The 16,022-nt window shown below is 43.5% G+C and overlaps 1 protein-coding gene across 4 annotated transcripts in view; it reads right to left on the reverse strand.

Moving 5' to 3' along the window:
• Positions 1-276: 276 nt before the first annotated feature.
• Positions 277-16,022, reverse strand: part of LOC127395202 (AN1-type zinc finger protein 5-like) — a 40,025-nt gene continuing 24,279 nt past the window's right edge. For all 4 annotated transcript variants that reach the window (XM_051641791.1, XM_051641794.1, XM_051641792.1 and 1 more), the window contains exons 5-6: positions 2,134-2,259; positions 277-1,852 (exon numbers count right to left, since the gene is read on the reverse strand). In XM_051641791.1, the coding sequence (XP_051497751.1) occupies positions 1,704-1,852; positions 2,134-2,259 (275 nt within the window). In that variant the 3' untranslated portion in view covers positions 277-1,703. The remainder of the gene's footprint in view (positions 1,853-2,133; positions 2,260-16,022) is intronic.

Genomic DNA, 16,022 nt, shown 5'->3' on the forward strand with positions numbered 1-16,022 from the left:
CTAAGATTTCCGTCATTCCCTTTAAGCACATTGTTGTTTGTTGACGTCTTTGTCCGGTCATCAAGTAGCTACCTGTATTCCAGCTGTTCATGCTTCTCTGACCTCAACAAGCCATCTTAAACAAGGCAGTATGTCAAAATAAGAAATCAGGACATTAGACAGGTTTAAGCAAAAAGACATCTATACAAACCTAGTACTAGCTTTATATTCCAACCTTTACAGGGCCACTTTCAAGTTATAGCAGTAACTAAAGCCAATGAACTGCCACAAAAAGTATTTCCTTCTGTACATTACTTTTATTATTTACATAATATAACAGAGCATAGATGCTGGATAGTGTGATTATGTGCAATACCTAAGTATGAACTATCTGTACATGATTACGTATCTCATAACTAAATTTAAAGAACAAAGTTAATTAAAGCAAAAGCCTGATGCTTTTAATAATGAACTAAAAATTTAAGACTGAACACTGCAATAAAAGTCAGAAGTAGCATCTTGTGTACATACACAACTATTTACAGATGAGAAGAGGCATTACTACAACATTAGTCTACACTATACTCGATTATATAAAAAAGTCACAAGTTTCATACATCACAAAAACCCTTTCCATTAGAACACAAGTGATATTGCCAGACAAGCATCAGTGAACAATACTGCCCTTTCTAGTTATTATACAAAGCTGTAGATAATGGAACCTATGCAATACACCCAAGAACACCACAGTCCTACACCCAAGTACAACTAAATATGATAAAGCAGCTCTCCAAAAGTGGTTCCACCTCCTACTTAAGTCTAGAGCAGCCATGTTGGGTATGGTTGCGTATGGAATTGATACATTTAAAACAGTGGGGTTTTTTTAATTCAAAAAATCTCCTAATATTCTTTTGAACCTAGAACACACTGAAATTAAGTAGTGTCTAAAAAATCCCACACATATGTAACTTTTTTTTGTAAGTCAATCTTAACACAATATTGTGCTACACATCATTTTTAGCTATGCAAGAAAAAGCAGACAACTGTTGCAGGCCAGTTCTTAATTTTTTAACAGGAAATTTCCTTTGGGTAACTATTTTCATTATTCTAAAGTCAATCTGTTCCAAAATAGTTTTCTTCTCATACATACCTGTTTTTTTTAAATTTTTCCCATTGCAATTGTTAAATTAGTTTTTATTAAATATAGCACCAACACTCATCTTACTGGAAGGCAGAGCCTTCTACATGACTTACATTCTGCTAGAAAAAAATGGAGTGTGGAAATTAAAAGTAGAACAAGATTTTAAATTATACAAGTAGATCACCAACCTTTTTGACATATCCTTTTCCCAAACAGGCACATAGTCTTTGGCTAGTTTTATACACCCTGATCATCTCAAAAGGCAGATTTGCTGCAAACATGAAGATAGTATATATGTTTGGCACATGTGAACTAGAGCCTGTCCTCTGAGCATGTGTATTCCTGTGCAGGTTCTGATCATCCAATCATATTCTGAGGAGAGCATATGCATTTTCAAGGACTGTATCTAACCAATTCTGCCTGTAACAAACACCCAAACACTCTGAAACACCTTTAAGACAGAAAAGGCTAAAATTAAAACTTTGGAGAACAAAGGAAAACAGCCATGCATCTGCTCTTTAATGCTTTCCTAGAGTATATTAAAATAAAACAAGTAAGTCTGTCTTTTCACAAGTAGGCTAGTTTATATTCTCTGGATTTTTTCAGCCACCACAACTGGATTCTCTTTCCTGATTTTTGCTGCAGCTTCTGCTTTGTAATCATATGGGCAATTATGCTTGTCAGAATAACGGTGAAGTCCACAAAATAAGTTTCCACATCGGCAATCAAATCCTGTACAAAGAAAAGGAAAAGCAACATCACGAGGAAGTTTTAGACTTAAGTAAGCTACCAATTAAGGGCTTAGTCAGTACACAGGGGGTACATGCATCTACTTTAGCAAACAGAATAAGTGAAATTATTATTTCTGAATATCAGCTTTATTAAGGGATCTAACATTATGGATTTTGAAGCAGCAAGCAAGGTTAATGGCTACAGATATTTCAACAAATTTAATCTAGCAAGAGGCAACTAATCATATAGAACTGTTTGATATTAACAAAGTGCTTTCATACCCGTAAGGCCAACCTTCTTTCTACACATGAAACATCTGTTCTTCTTTGGTTTAGGCAGTTCAGTAGCTTTCTCTTCACTCTGTAAAGTACTAGGTTGAGAAACTGATGGGCTTGGTTGAGTAACAACTTAAAGCAAGCAAAAGAAATAAAGGTTATTTTTTCCTTTTCTTGACTACACTAGCTACTCAGTAGCATGCTTGTATTAATTTCCCTCTGTTAAGACCCTGAAGTATTAAGTAAAATAGGTACTCTACTAACTTCCCTTTTATCTCTACAGAAAACGATTCAGTTTTCTCCACTGTTCCATCATCTCAAAAATACAGGATACATAGTGTTAGCACCTGTTGTCCTGGTTTGAGCCAGGATGAAGCCAATTTTCCTTTTACTGTTTTTTATTTTTCCTTCAGTGAGCTCTCTTTTAACTAGCAGGAAGTTTTTCAGCTAGTGGACTGATAACACTGGAATGTTTATGTTACTGCCGGGACTGCAAGGACAACAGAACTTATCTGCAGCCCTCCTGTAGGAAAGAATGGACTAGACAGACAGATAAACTGACCAAAGTATTCCATTCCATATATCTACGTAAGCTCAGTGTAAGGTCAGGGATCACAGAAGTCAACTTCCTTCCTGCTGCTTCTTCCCTTCTTTTCTGTCCATGTCCAGCATCCGGGGAGGACTCTGTCTACCTATCACCATTGATCCCTAGACTCGTGCATTCCTGACCCTCATAACTCTCCCCTCAGCTCCTGTCTGCTCTGCCACTCTCTCCAGCAGCCCAAATAGTGCAGATGAAAGTCAAGGAAGGTGTGTTTGCATACAAACTTTAACACATACAACTCAAGGAGCCTGTTCCTGTTCAGTTTTTCTGAACACTCATTGTACAACACACAACACAGTCGTATTGTTTTAAAAGGTAATGAGCAAACTATAAAATACACTCCAGAATTATTGAGAACATAGGCTTAAAGGACTCATTTGTAACCAATTTAAGCACACAAATAGGATTTCGAAGGTGAAATGCTTTTGGATCAGTAAACATTGCATTTTGCAAAAAGTGGATTTTTCCAGATATCACGAACCCCTTACAGTTAACTTTTATTATCTTCAATATTAATACCCACTCTTTTAAAATTTTATTTTGTCAGCGTTTGACTCAGGTTGGACAACAATGCTCTCGATCCCCTCCCCCTCCCACACAGGTAGGGAAGGAGAGAGAGAAAAAGAGAGAAATTTGGTTGGATTGAAAACTAAATTACACAGCTTTAATTAAACACCAATGATAAAATATATACAATTATATACAAATATGTTCAGATATCTGCAAAAGCCTCTTGCCTCCCCCCACCACCAGCAACTCCCACAGCACTCTCCTGAGCTGCGAACAGTCCCGAAAAATTCCAGAGCTGCTGCTGGAGAAAGTGGAGTTATGAGGGTCAGGAGAGCTCAAGCCTAGGGGTCAACGGTGATGGATGGACGGAGTCCTCCCCGGACGCTGGCCATGGACGGAAGAGAAGGGAAGAAGGAGCAGGAAGGAAGTTGTCTTCTGGGATCTCTGATCTTCCTCTGAGCTTACATAGATATATGGAATGGAATATCTCTGGCCAGTTTTGCTGTCTGTCTAACTCAGCCTCCTATGGGGGGGTCACAGATCTCCCCGTAGTGTCTGAGCCGGCAGAGTGAAGGTGCAACCTTGAAGCCCCAGCAGTTAGAAAAACATTCCACCATTTGTTATCATTCCTAGCTGGAACACTCTGCTACTAGTTACAAGAAAGCTTACTGAAGGAAAAAAAAAATCAGTAAAGGGAAAACTGGCTTCATCCTGGCTCAAACCAGGACATATTTGTATTATGTCCATATGCCTATTACTCCTAACGCAAAGCTTCACAGATCCAATTCCATTTCACAATTCACCGTACAAGTTAACAGAGAGCGTCCAGCCAGTAAGTAGCTCATATTCCGGACTGTAAACAATATTCAGAAGTGACAAACTTTCAAAGGTAACAAGAAACTTTGAGTGCTCATACCCAAAAAGTTTGTTTTGGTTTGGTTTTCTTTTTAGTTTGTTTTTAATAGTATTTTCACGGGTTTGTGTGTCTCTTTTTGGGACATCTAGTACAAGTTGTCACAGACAACCCAATGCACTGAGCTGAACTGCCTAGACACCTTTTTGGTCATGTATGTGTGGTGAAATTTGAAAATGTTAACATAATAGTAAAAGATAAAAAAATGTTTTATTAAACTACTTGATAAGGGTTAGATTGATGGGGTGATAGTAGGGGCCTTCAATCTGTTGCCCTGAAGCATGCTGTGGACACTGTGGAACAAGCAAAGTCTTACAGACATGAGCCAGGAGCTCCTGAGGTAATAGGAGACTGGAACAGGTTGCCTATAGAGATGATGGAGACCCCATCCCTGGAGACATTCAAGGTCAGGCTTGATGGGGCTCTGAGCAATCTGTTCTAGTTCGAGATGTCCCTGCTTATTGTATGGGGATTGGACTAGATGACCTTTAGGTCACTTCCAACACAATACATTCTATGATTCTATAAAAGTAGCACAGCAAACTGTAGGCAATCCAGGAGTCTCCTGGAGTGCCTCGATGACAACTTCTTAAGTCAAGAAATTGACAGCCCTACCTGACGGGATGTGTTATTGGACCTGATGGTCACAAATGTTAAGTGAACTCATCAGGAATGTCAAGGTTTAAGGCAGCCTGGACTGCAGTGATCATGCACTAGTGCAGTTCACTGTCCTAAGGGGTATGAGGCAGATGAGAAGCATAGTCAGGACTCTAAATTTTAGGAAAGCAAACTTCCAGCTCTTCAAGGAGTTAGTCAGTAGGACCCCCTGGGAAATGGCCCTCAGAGACAAGGGAGCAGAACAGAGCTTGCAGATCTTTAAGGATGCTTTCCGTAGAGTGCAAGAGATCAGAATGGCTGAGTCCAGACCTGCTGGTCAAACTAAAAGACAACATGGAACTACACAGGCAGTGGAAGCAGGGACATGTATCTTGGGAAGAGTATAGGGACACTGCCCAATCATGCAGGTATGGAGTCAGGAAGGCCAAGGCACAGCTGGAGCTGAACTTGGCAAGGGATGTAAAGAATAACAAGAAGGGCTCCTACAAGTACGTAAACCAGAAAAAGGAAGGTTAAAGAAAGTGTACCCCCCTGATGAGCAACAATGGTGAACTGGTAACAATAGACGAGGAAAAGGCTGAGATTCTCAATGACTTTTTTGCCTCGGTCTTCACTGGCAATCTCTCTCCTCATGGCTCTCAAGTTGATGTCTCACAAGATGGAGATCCGGGAGACAAAGTCCCTCCCACTGTACGCAAAGACAAGATTCATGGCCACCTGAAGATCCTGAACATACATAAGTCTATAGGACCCGATGAGATGCATCCCAGAGTCCTGAAGGAATTGGCTGTAGTTACCAAGCCACTCTCCATGATATTTCAAAAGTCATGGCAGTCACGTGAAGTACCTAGTGACTGGTAGAAAGGAAACATTATGCCCATTATTAAAAAGGGTAGAAAGGAGGACCCTGGGAACTACCAACCTGCCAGCCTCACCTGTGTCTGGGAAGATCATGGAACAGATCCTCCTAGAAGACATGCTAAGGCACATGGAGAACAGGGAAGTGATTCAGGACAGCCAGCATGGCTTTACTAGGGACAAATCCTGCCTGACCAACCTAGTGCCTTTCTACAATGGAGTGACTGCATCAATGGACAAGGGAAGACCTATGGATGTCATCTATCTGGACTTCTGCAAGGCCTTTGACATGGTCCCCCATGACATCCTTTTCTCTGAGTTGGAGAGATATGGGTTTGATGGGTAGACTGTTCAGTGGATAAGAAATTGGCTGGATGGTTGCATCGAGAGGGTAGTGGTCAATGGCTCAATGTCCAGATGGAAAATGGTGTCTCTCAGGGGTCTGTACTGGGACCAGTGTTGTTCAGTATCTTCACTAATTATATTGACAGTGGCATTGAGAGCATCCTCAGCACGTCTGTCAATAACACCAAGCTGGGTGGTGTGGTTGATATGCCAGAGGGACGGTGTTCTGGTTTGGTTTGGTGGGTTTTTTGGTAGCAGGGGAAGGGCCCCAGGAGTGGCTCCGGTAAGAAGCTGAGAAGCTCCCCCTGCTCCAAAACCAGCCAAGGAGCCATTAGAGGGACAATAGATACACCTCAGTGATTAACATACGAAAGAACTCATATAACACCTGAGCAGAGAAGCACTTTAGGGGAGAAGAGCTGTGCTGGAGAGGGAGAGCAGTGCTGGTTGTTGGTGAGGAAGAAGGGGAAGAAGGTGCCCAAGCAGAAGTTTCCCTGCAACCCATGGCGAGATGGCAGCTGTCTCCTGCACTCATGGAGGAATGTGGTGGAACATTCCCTGAAGGCACCAGGAGGGGTGAACTTGGCCAGTGGACTTGGATTTTGTGGTCAGTGGATTTGCTGCCAGTGGACTCTGATTATGCAGCTTTGGAAGACCCCGGCGCCAGGGGAGTTGGCGGTTCCTGAAGCAGCCGTGACTCTGTGCGAAGCCCACACTGGAGCAGCTCCGGACCTCGTGGGAAGGACTCATGGAGGAGAGGTTCATGGAGGACTCTCTCGTATGGAAGGGACCCCGTGGGGAAGCAGGGAAGGACTGTAAGGAATCCTTCTTCCTGAGGAAGATGGCATGGCAAGAACCACCAGCCTGTGAACTGACTGTAAACCCCATCCCCTGTTCCCCTGTGCCGCTGGGGGGAAGGAGGGAGAGAAACCAGGAACAAAGGGATTTGGGCCCGGGGAAGAAGGGAGGGGTGGGGGAAACATATGCAAGCCCTGCTCTGTGTGTGTGTCTGTGTCCTGTGTGTGTTTGATTAGTGTGAAATTAAATTATTATTTTTTCCCCAAGTTGAGTCTGTTTTGCCTGGGACCTTAATCGGTGAAGAACCCTCCTTGTCCTTTGTCTCAACCCATGAGCTTTGTCCTCATCCCAGTGTGTGTGTGTGGGGGGAGTTGAGTGAGCAGCCATGGGGCTGTCCCTTTGTTGTTGTGTTGGGCCCAAACCACAACAGATGGGATGCCATCCAGAGGGACCTGGACAAGCTGGAGAGGTGGGCCCAGGTGAACCTCATGAAGTTCAACAAGGCCGAGTGCAGGGTCCTGCACCTGGGCAGGGGCAACAAGAGATATCAATACAGGCTGGGGTAAGACATAATAGAATCATAGAATGGCTAGGGTTGGAAGGGACACTAAAGATAATCTAGTTCCAATCCCCCTGCATGGGCAGGGACACCTTCCAGAAGAGCAGGTTGCTCAAAGCCCTGTCCAAATTGGCTTTGAACACTTCCAGGGAGGGGGCATCCACAACCTCCCTAAGCAACCTGTTCCAATGTCTCACCACCCTTACACTAAAGAATTTCTTCCTAATGTCTAAGAGGACATGCTAAAGAGCAGCCCCGTGGAAAAAGACCTGGGGGTACTAGTGGATGAAAAGCTGGACATGAGTCACCAATGTGCACTTGCAGCCCAGAAGGCCAACCACATCCTGGACTGCATCAAAAGAAGTATGGTCAGTAGACTGAGAGAGGTGATTCTGCCCTGGTGAGACTTCACCTGAAGTACTGCATTCAGCTCTGGAGCCTCCAACACAAGAAGGATGTGGACCTGTTGGAGCATGTCTAGAGGAGAGCAATGAAAATGATCAGGGGGCTGGAGCACCTCTCTTAGGAAGACAGGCTGAAGGAGTTGGAGTTGTTCAGCCTGAAGAGAAGACTCCAGGGGGACCTTATAGCGACCTTCCAATACCTGAAAGAGGCCTGTAAGAAGGCTGGGGAAGACCTGTTCACTGGGGCATGTAACGATAGGACAAGGGGTAACGGTTTTAAGCTAGAAAAGGGTAGATTTAGGTTGGACATTAAGAAAATGTTCTTTAATACGAGGGTGGCGGATCACTGGAACAGGTTGCCTAGAGAGATGGTGGAGGCCCCATCCCTGGAAACGTTCAAGGGCTCTGAGCAATCTGTTCTAGTTCGAGATGTCCCTGCTTATTGTAGGGGAGTTGGACTAGATGACCTTTACAGGTCCCTTCCTACCCAAGACATTCTATGTTTCTATGATAATTGTGCATGTTGGCACACAAATATTCTATGCAGGTTCTATTGCCATAACCAGACACAACATTTACAAGATGCTCATCTGCTTTCTGGGGTCTTTACGACTGGACTAAAAAGGCACAGATCTGATTGAATGAGGGCTGGGATATTGGGGTAGTAAAACAGGATGTTAAAGCAATAATGCAAAAGGTATCTTAACAATAAAATGCACAACTAATAGTTAGTTGACAGAGCTTAACCATTTAAATGCTAGCAACTTGCTTATTAGTAGGTCTTATACTAGATCTAAAACAATTATTAAAGTAATACCTAGGCAAGGTGGCAATACAATAATTGTAATTATCTAAAAGAATCTTAAGATCTTTAAAGTTCTAGACCTTAACAGGGAAACCTTTCTTAATATTTAAAGCTGGCTAATGACATATGGGGAGTTGGTATCTCTCACCCTTTCACAGCTATGGCTAGGTGTCCCTTGTCTCGTTTCTCAACCTCTGAGGAGTAATCACTTGAGCAAGCATCTCTGCTGGAGAGAAGAAGGTCCAGCACACCTTCTACAGAAAGTGTATGGGAGTCTCCCCAATCAAAGATGGGACTAGGCTTTTATAGAATAAAGTGGCTGCTGCCATTTAACTACTTAGCTGTACCTCCAAAATCTCCTATTGGAGAACAAAAAGGAAAACAGGGGAAAAACCCAAGAAGGCCCTTTTCTCACCAAGCAAACTCTTTTGTTTAACTATTCATTCTTGTTTTGTCTCCATTTTGTCCTAGCTGAGGCTAGGCTGAGCTCCCTGTTCTTCAACACAGGAGAGCAGCTGGCATTACAGACAGCAACTTGGCCTTCTACTTGCACTTTCAAGGTTGTTACCAGTTCAGAGCTTGCTAGGCCCTTTCCCATGGGAATCTTTCTACTCCAGGCCTGGGCTTGTAAAACTGAGAGACAGAGAGTAATTGAATCACAAAGGGAAACTGTGGCAGGCACACTGAGATGGAGTGTCCTGCTACATACCTGTCACCGCCAAATGCCTCCTCATATTCTGAACCAGGTGGAAAAAGCAGCCATTCAGAGCTACTTCTGGGAAGCATTCCTTTACAGCACTCGTGGCAGCCATTTCATAGTCACAGTGAATGGACTGTGGCTGTATGTTAGGCACCAGTGTTTTAATGAAATCAGACAACTGCTCATACTTGGCACATTATTTGTCTGGCAGAAGAACGTACAGCATGGGATGCATGCCCCCATATTTCTTTGGCAGGATCACATAGACCTGGACAAAGAGCTTGGGGGCTATTGCAAAGGTGCCGTCCACATACCAGGTGTCAGATGTTTGCAGAATTTGCAGCCAAATATAAGAATCCTTCTGGGTCCCTCTTCAATATCACCAAGCAAGAATGACTCCAGCATGCCTGGTGTTGGTGAATAGGACTTGTCTTCCTCAGGTAACACAAGGTCACCCAGTATCACTGGGTCAGGACGTGCTGCGTGTAATTTATTTTGTCTTCTCTGGATTATTTTCCATAAAGCTTCTGTTCTTGGAATTACAGCATGAATGAACCACTGAGCTCAAGTTGGACATGCACAAATGAATGACTTTGTTTGTACCCTCCACTGTTTCTTCAGCTTGATGCCTTATTGCCATCACAAATCTTGCCACCTTGCTGAAGGAAGGTGGGAATGCTGATTCATCTTCTCAATGAACTCTCCATTCCTGGTGTGAATTCTGGCCTTGCACCATCGACTGTTTTCACAACGCCAAAATTTAACAGATTCATCGCATTTGTTGAGTTTATGGAATACATAAAGGTATCCATCAAAAGCGAACTTTTCCCTTCCTCTCTGGCTTCAAATTGTCGCAGCCATCTCACGAGTAGCAGCCAAGCAGTGTGATTTTTGCAAGGAAACTGTGTATATATAGGGGAGTTCGAGTGTATGAGTCACATCATTTGTAACACACACTAGCTGATTGTGCTAGCTTCATGGTGCTCAGCCATCAGAGATGTCCACCTTGCTCTGCAATTGTTTTCAGTGATCTCACAATAAGATAAAGGCAAGTCAATCACACTTGAGATACCAAACATGCACGAGACCAAGACAACTCATTGAAACTTGAGATAGGAAAAATCATGACAAAGGGCAGGCAACTCAAGTAGATGTCAAATACAAAAATTTAAAAGTTGTGCTCCTCCCTGCCTTATCTTATTGTTACCTTTGTTTTTGTGAGGTTGTTGATTTTCATATTGAGGGATTTATGGGCAGTGTCCCACCACCCCAGCATCCTCACAATGTATATTTGAGTGCTTTTACCTCATATTGTATTTTCAGTACCTCCCATTTGATTGACAATGAGATGAAGACCAAAAGTTAGCCGTGTGAGACAGGCAACTCAATCACACTTGAGATATCAAACATGACAAGTTAAAGACAACTCATTCAAACCTTAGATAGAAAAAAAAAAATCACTATGAGGTAAAAGCAAATAATACAAATACAGAAAAACAGCAGGTTTAGGATGGCCAAAGATTTGGTATGTTTCCAAACAGCAAGGCTTGTCCGAAAAAACCACAGGCTATTGCTGTGCAAAGGTTTTTTTTCTGAAAAACCAGCAGCAAAGATAAGGTGATGGGCATCTCCCGTGGCCCCCATCTCAGGTGTCTGGCCTTGTCATTTTCTGATTGGAGGTTAGAATCAGCGGAGAAGCAGTGGCTGAACGATATTAGTGCCATTTGTTGACCTGAGGATAGATTGGGTGGCGGGGTAGGAGGTGGCAGAAAGGTGACAGCAGGAAGGTGGTGGCACTATATCATCCCCAGTAATGGCATAGTCACCTTACCACCTCAAGAACTGAGTTAAATTGGTGGTCATCACCCTCTCTCAGAAGGAGCATAGCTATGGTATCCACCCAGCAGAGGCTTTCACTAGTAACAGAGGGCAGTAATGAGAACAGCTGTATGAGGTGTGACCAGGTGGACAATCTGCTTAGCCTGGTGGCATAGCTATGAGAAGTAGAAAGGTTAAGGTGCATCAGGGAGGCTGAGAAAGAAAGACTGGTGGAGCCATGCTCTGCCCTCCCTGAAACAGAAACAGCCACTAGAAAAAAAAACAAACAACAAAACAAAATCAAGAGGACCCTGTATCCTCCCCCTGCTAGGCTAAAGGCAGTAGCTTAAAGTCCATGCTCATAGTGGCAGGCAAACCCCCCTCCTTGCCCACCTCACCTTCCCAGGTGCCTCTGCACAACAGGTATGAGGCTCTGGATGTGGAAGGCCAGTCAATGGATGATGGTGCATCTACACCGGAGGTGTCGCCAAGGTCAGAAAGGCTTACCCCCGTACCATGACCACCTCCATGAGGAAGAAAAGATGGATTATAGTGGTAGGTGACTCCTTTCTGAGGGGAACAGAGGGTCCAATATGCCAGACAGACCCTCCTGCTGTTTCTCTGGGGCCCAGGTTTTAAGGACATTGCTAGGAAACTTCCTAGCTTGGTATGGTCCTCAGACTATTACCCATTACTGCTCTTCCATGTGGGTGGTGATGAACCTGGAATGCATAGTCCAAGAGCAATCAAAAGAGACTTCAAGGCCTTAGGATGGTTGGTGAGGGAATCTAGAACACAGGGGGTTTTTTTCCCCTCTCTCCTTCCAGTTGCAGGCAGTGAGATGTACCCATGATGTACAGGTGACTCTGTGGCTGGTGTCACTGCCACAGTTTTGGGGTTTTTGATAATGGGATGGCCAACACAGCACCAGACTTGCTGGCATCAGATGGGATTCACCTTTCTCAAAGGGGGAAGAGGATCTTTTCTCAGAAGCTTGCAGGGCCCATTGACAGAGCTTTAAGCTAGACTTGAAAGGGGAGTGGTATAATATCAGACTTGCCTGTGACAAGCTGTGGGATGACGCACCAAGGTTAGAGGGACAGTGTGCTAGTGAGGGCCATTGGCCTGTTGCTCTGAGATGTGCTGGGTACACTGCAGCACACTTGAAGTCTTACTGAGATGAGCCAGGGGCTCCTGAGGAAGCAATAGGTTGTAGGAGGACGCTCCATCTCTCAATATGCCTGCCTCAGTTTCCCCTCTATGATTCAACTGCTTTTTGTCTCTGTTTTGCAGGCCCAGGCCTGAACTGAAAAGATTCCCATGAGAAAGGGAAAAAGGCCTAGCAAGCTCTGAGTTGGTAACAACCTTGAAAGGTACGAACAGGGGCCAAGTTCATGTTCATAACACCAGCTGCTCTCTGGTGTTGAAAAACACGGAGCCCAGCCCAGCCACAACTAGGCCTGAAACAGAGATAAAGTAAGAACAAACAACTAAAAGAGTTTGCTTGGTGAGGACAGGGCCTTCATGTCTTTTTCTACTGTTTTCCTTTTATTCTCCAATGAGAGATTGTGGAGGTATAGATAAATGGTTAAATGACAGCAGTCAATCCACTTTATTCTATAAAAGCCTGGTCCCATCTTTGACTGAGGGGACTTCCCATACACTTTCCCAGAAGGTTGCTGGACCTTCTCCTCTCCAGGAGGGATGCTTGCCAGAGAGACTAATTCTCAAGAATTACAATCCACCCAGACACCCAGCTGCAGCCAGGCAGAGATATCAACTCTTTCATTGTCTTTATTAGCAAACTTAACATTAAGTAATTTTCATCATTAAGTTTAAGATTAATTATCAATCTTAAAGGACACCACAATGCTCTAGGCCTAGTATAAAACTTGATAATAAGTAAGCTGCTAGCATTTTAATGGTTAACCTTTATTGTTTTATCTAACTACAAGTAGTAAAATTCACTGTTAAGATACCCTTTGCATTCAAACTTCAACTTCTGTTCCGATCTCCCACTTTCCCTACACTTTGACTGTATTTGTGTCTTCTACTTTAAGGAGTTAAGACCCCAATGTTATATGCAATAAATCTTGATCTGTGCACATACGTCGCATCTGCCATCCCATCCCATCCATGACACAGGGAAGCACCAATGAAATCCGTATCCTGGGCTGCATCAAAAAGTGTGGCCAGTAGATCAAGGGAGGTAATTCTCCCCTCTCTGCTCTGCTCTCATGAGACCCCACCTGGAGTACTGTGTCCAGTTCTGGGGCCCCCAACATAAGAACATGGACTTGGTGGAGCAATACCAGAAGAGAGCCATAAAGATGATCAGAGGGCTAGAACACCTCTCCTATGAAAACAGGCTGAAGAAGTTGGGGTTGCTCAGCCTGGAGAAAAGGCAGCTTCGGGATCACCTTATAGCAGCCTTTCAGTACCTGAAGGGGGCCTACAGGAAAGCTAAAGAAGGGCTTTTCACAAGGGTACGTAGCAAGAGGACAAGGGGGAACTGTTTTAAACTGAAAGAGGGTAGATTTCAATTGGACATAAGAAATACATTTTTTATTATGAGGCTGGTGAGACACTAGAAGAAAGTTGTCCAGAATAGTTGTGGATGCCCCCCCCCCCAGAAGTGTTCAAGGCCAGGTTGGATGGAGCTTTGAGCAACCTGGTCTAGTGAAAGGTGTCCCTGTCCATGGCAGGGGGGGTTGGAACTAGATGATCTTTAGTGTCCCTTCCAACCCAAACCATTCTATGATTCTATTAATTAAGGGCTGTTCCTCTAAGAAGGTGACACAGCAGACAGCCCAGCTGAATTGCCTCTATACCAATGCACACAGCATGGGCAACAAACAGGAGGAGGTGGAAACCGCTGTGTTGCTAGAAAGCCATGACCTGGTTGCTATTACTGAAACCTGGTGGGACAAAGTCCATGACTGGAGTGAGGCTATTGATGGCTTTAGAATGTTCAGAAAGGACAGGCGAGGAAGGAGGGATGAAGACCTTGCCCTCTACATCAAGAAATGGATGGAGTATGAGGAGCTGTCTCTGAAGAATAGCCACAAGCTGATTGAAAACTCATGGGTAAGAATTAGAGACTGAGGCAACAAAGAGATACTTGTTGTTGGTGTCTACTACAGGCTGCCTGATCAAGGGGAGTCTATTGATGAAGCCTTCTTACTCCAGCAACAAGAGACATCTTGTTTGCAGGCTCTCATCCTGCTAGGGCCCTTCAACTTCCCTGACATCTGCTGGAAGAGTAGTATGGCAATACCAAACATTCACAAGATAAAGACAACTCATTCAAACCTTAGAAAAATCACAATGAGGCAAAAACAACTCAATCATACAAATACAAAAAATCAGCAGGCTTAGGCTGGCCAAAGTTTTAATTGTTACATTTCAAAACAGCCGGCCCCCCAATCTGCCAGTCAGAGGTTAGAATTGGCAGAGAAGTGGCATGCAATCTGATGGTCTGAGAATAGAATCAGCAGCAGGGTAGGAGGCAGTGTTAAGGTGCTGGCACTAAATCATCCCTGTCAAACTCCAATAAAATTGTCTTCAAACGCCAAGAAAAGTAGTGTTCTGTATCAAATGATCTAGTTGAGAGTCTTAGGTTAGTCTAGTTGAGAGAATTAGGTTAAAAAACAGACAGCACAGTGTAAGCCTGTTGGATACCACACACCTTAGGTGATAGGCATTAGCTATGGCATTAAGAAATTGACTAATCATCTCCCAAACCAAGAAGCATGGTCAAGCTTTTTAGATTTGTTACATTGCCAGTCTATTTAAAATTAAATGCTAGTTGTAAGCCATGGCAGATTGAAAAATTGTTGTAACCAAGGATTTGAGTTGCATGTCATAGTAAGTGCTATAGCAAGAACCACCCAAACCTCACAAGAAGCAGTGCAAGTGCAGCAGTGACCTGATTTGAGCTCAGATCCCAGAGGTAGTCTAGTAGAACATTCTGCATCACAAAACAAAGATATTAAAAACAAATCCATCTGAGGGAAAAATGTTACAAACTACTACAAACGTACTTCCTCCTTCATGTAAATAAACTGCCTACTGTTCACTGCCACAACCAAAAACACGGGAATTAGAAAGCAATTATAATAACCCTAAATACAAAGGCCTGTTTCCTAAAAGAACTGAAGTTTCTGTTGGCATGTAGCCCTCTCCATCACCATGGTTATTTCGCTTGCCAACTATTGACTCAGATTAGCAGATAAGGTTTATTTAACTTTACCAGAGCAGTAGCTTTCAGAACTGGGCATGAATTTTAAATTTATTAATAAGTAAAACTAAGTTAACCACAGGCAGTACCATCATTGTCCTGGTTTAAGCTAGGAGGAAGCCAATTAATTTTCCTTATACTCTTTTTTTTTTTTCTTTAGAGAACTCTTTTAACTAGCAACAAGTTTTCCAGCTACTGGACTGATAACACTGGAATGTTTATGTTACAGCCTAGAGATCAAGGACACTTTGCTCTACTCATTGAATCTGTGGACTCAGGTGCTTAAGGAGCAGAAAAGTCATATCTGCAACCCTCCCATAGGGAGGAGTAGACTAGATGGACAGCAAAACTTGCCAAACTATTCCATTCCATATATCTACGTAAGATCGATGTAAGGTCAGGAATCACGGAAGTCAACTCCCTTCCTGCTTCTTCTTCCCTTCTCTTCCATTCATTGCCAGCATCAGGGGAGGACTCCATCTATCCATCACTGTTGATCCCCAGGCTCATGCGATCCTGACCCTCATAACTCTCCCCTCAGCTCCTGTCTGCTCTGCCACTCTCTCCGGCAGCTCTGGGACATTTTGGAACTGTTCACAACTAAGGAGATGCCATGGGAGTTGCTAGGGGTGGGGGGAGGCAATAGGGTTTTGCACATTGTTGCACACATGTGTACCTATTTTCTTCCATCACTAGTATTTAATTAAAGCTGTCTAGTTTAGT

The sequence above is a fragment of the Apus apus genome, chromosome W, assembly GCF_020740795.1.
Source record: "Apus apus isolate bApuApu2 chromosome W, bApuApu2.pri.cur, whole genome shotgun sequence".
NCBI classification, from domain to species: Eukaryota; Metazoa; Chordata; class Aves; order Apodiformes; family Apodidae; genus Apus; species Apus apus.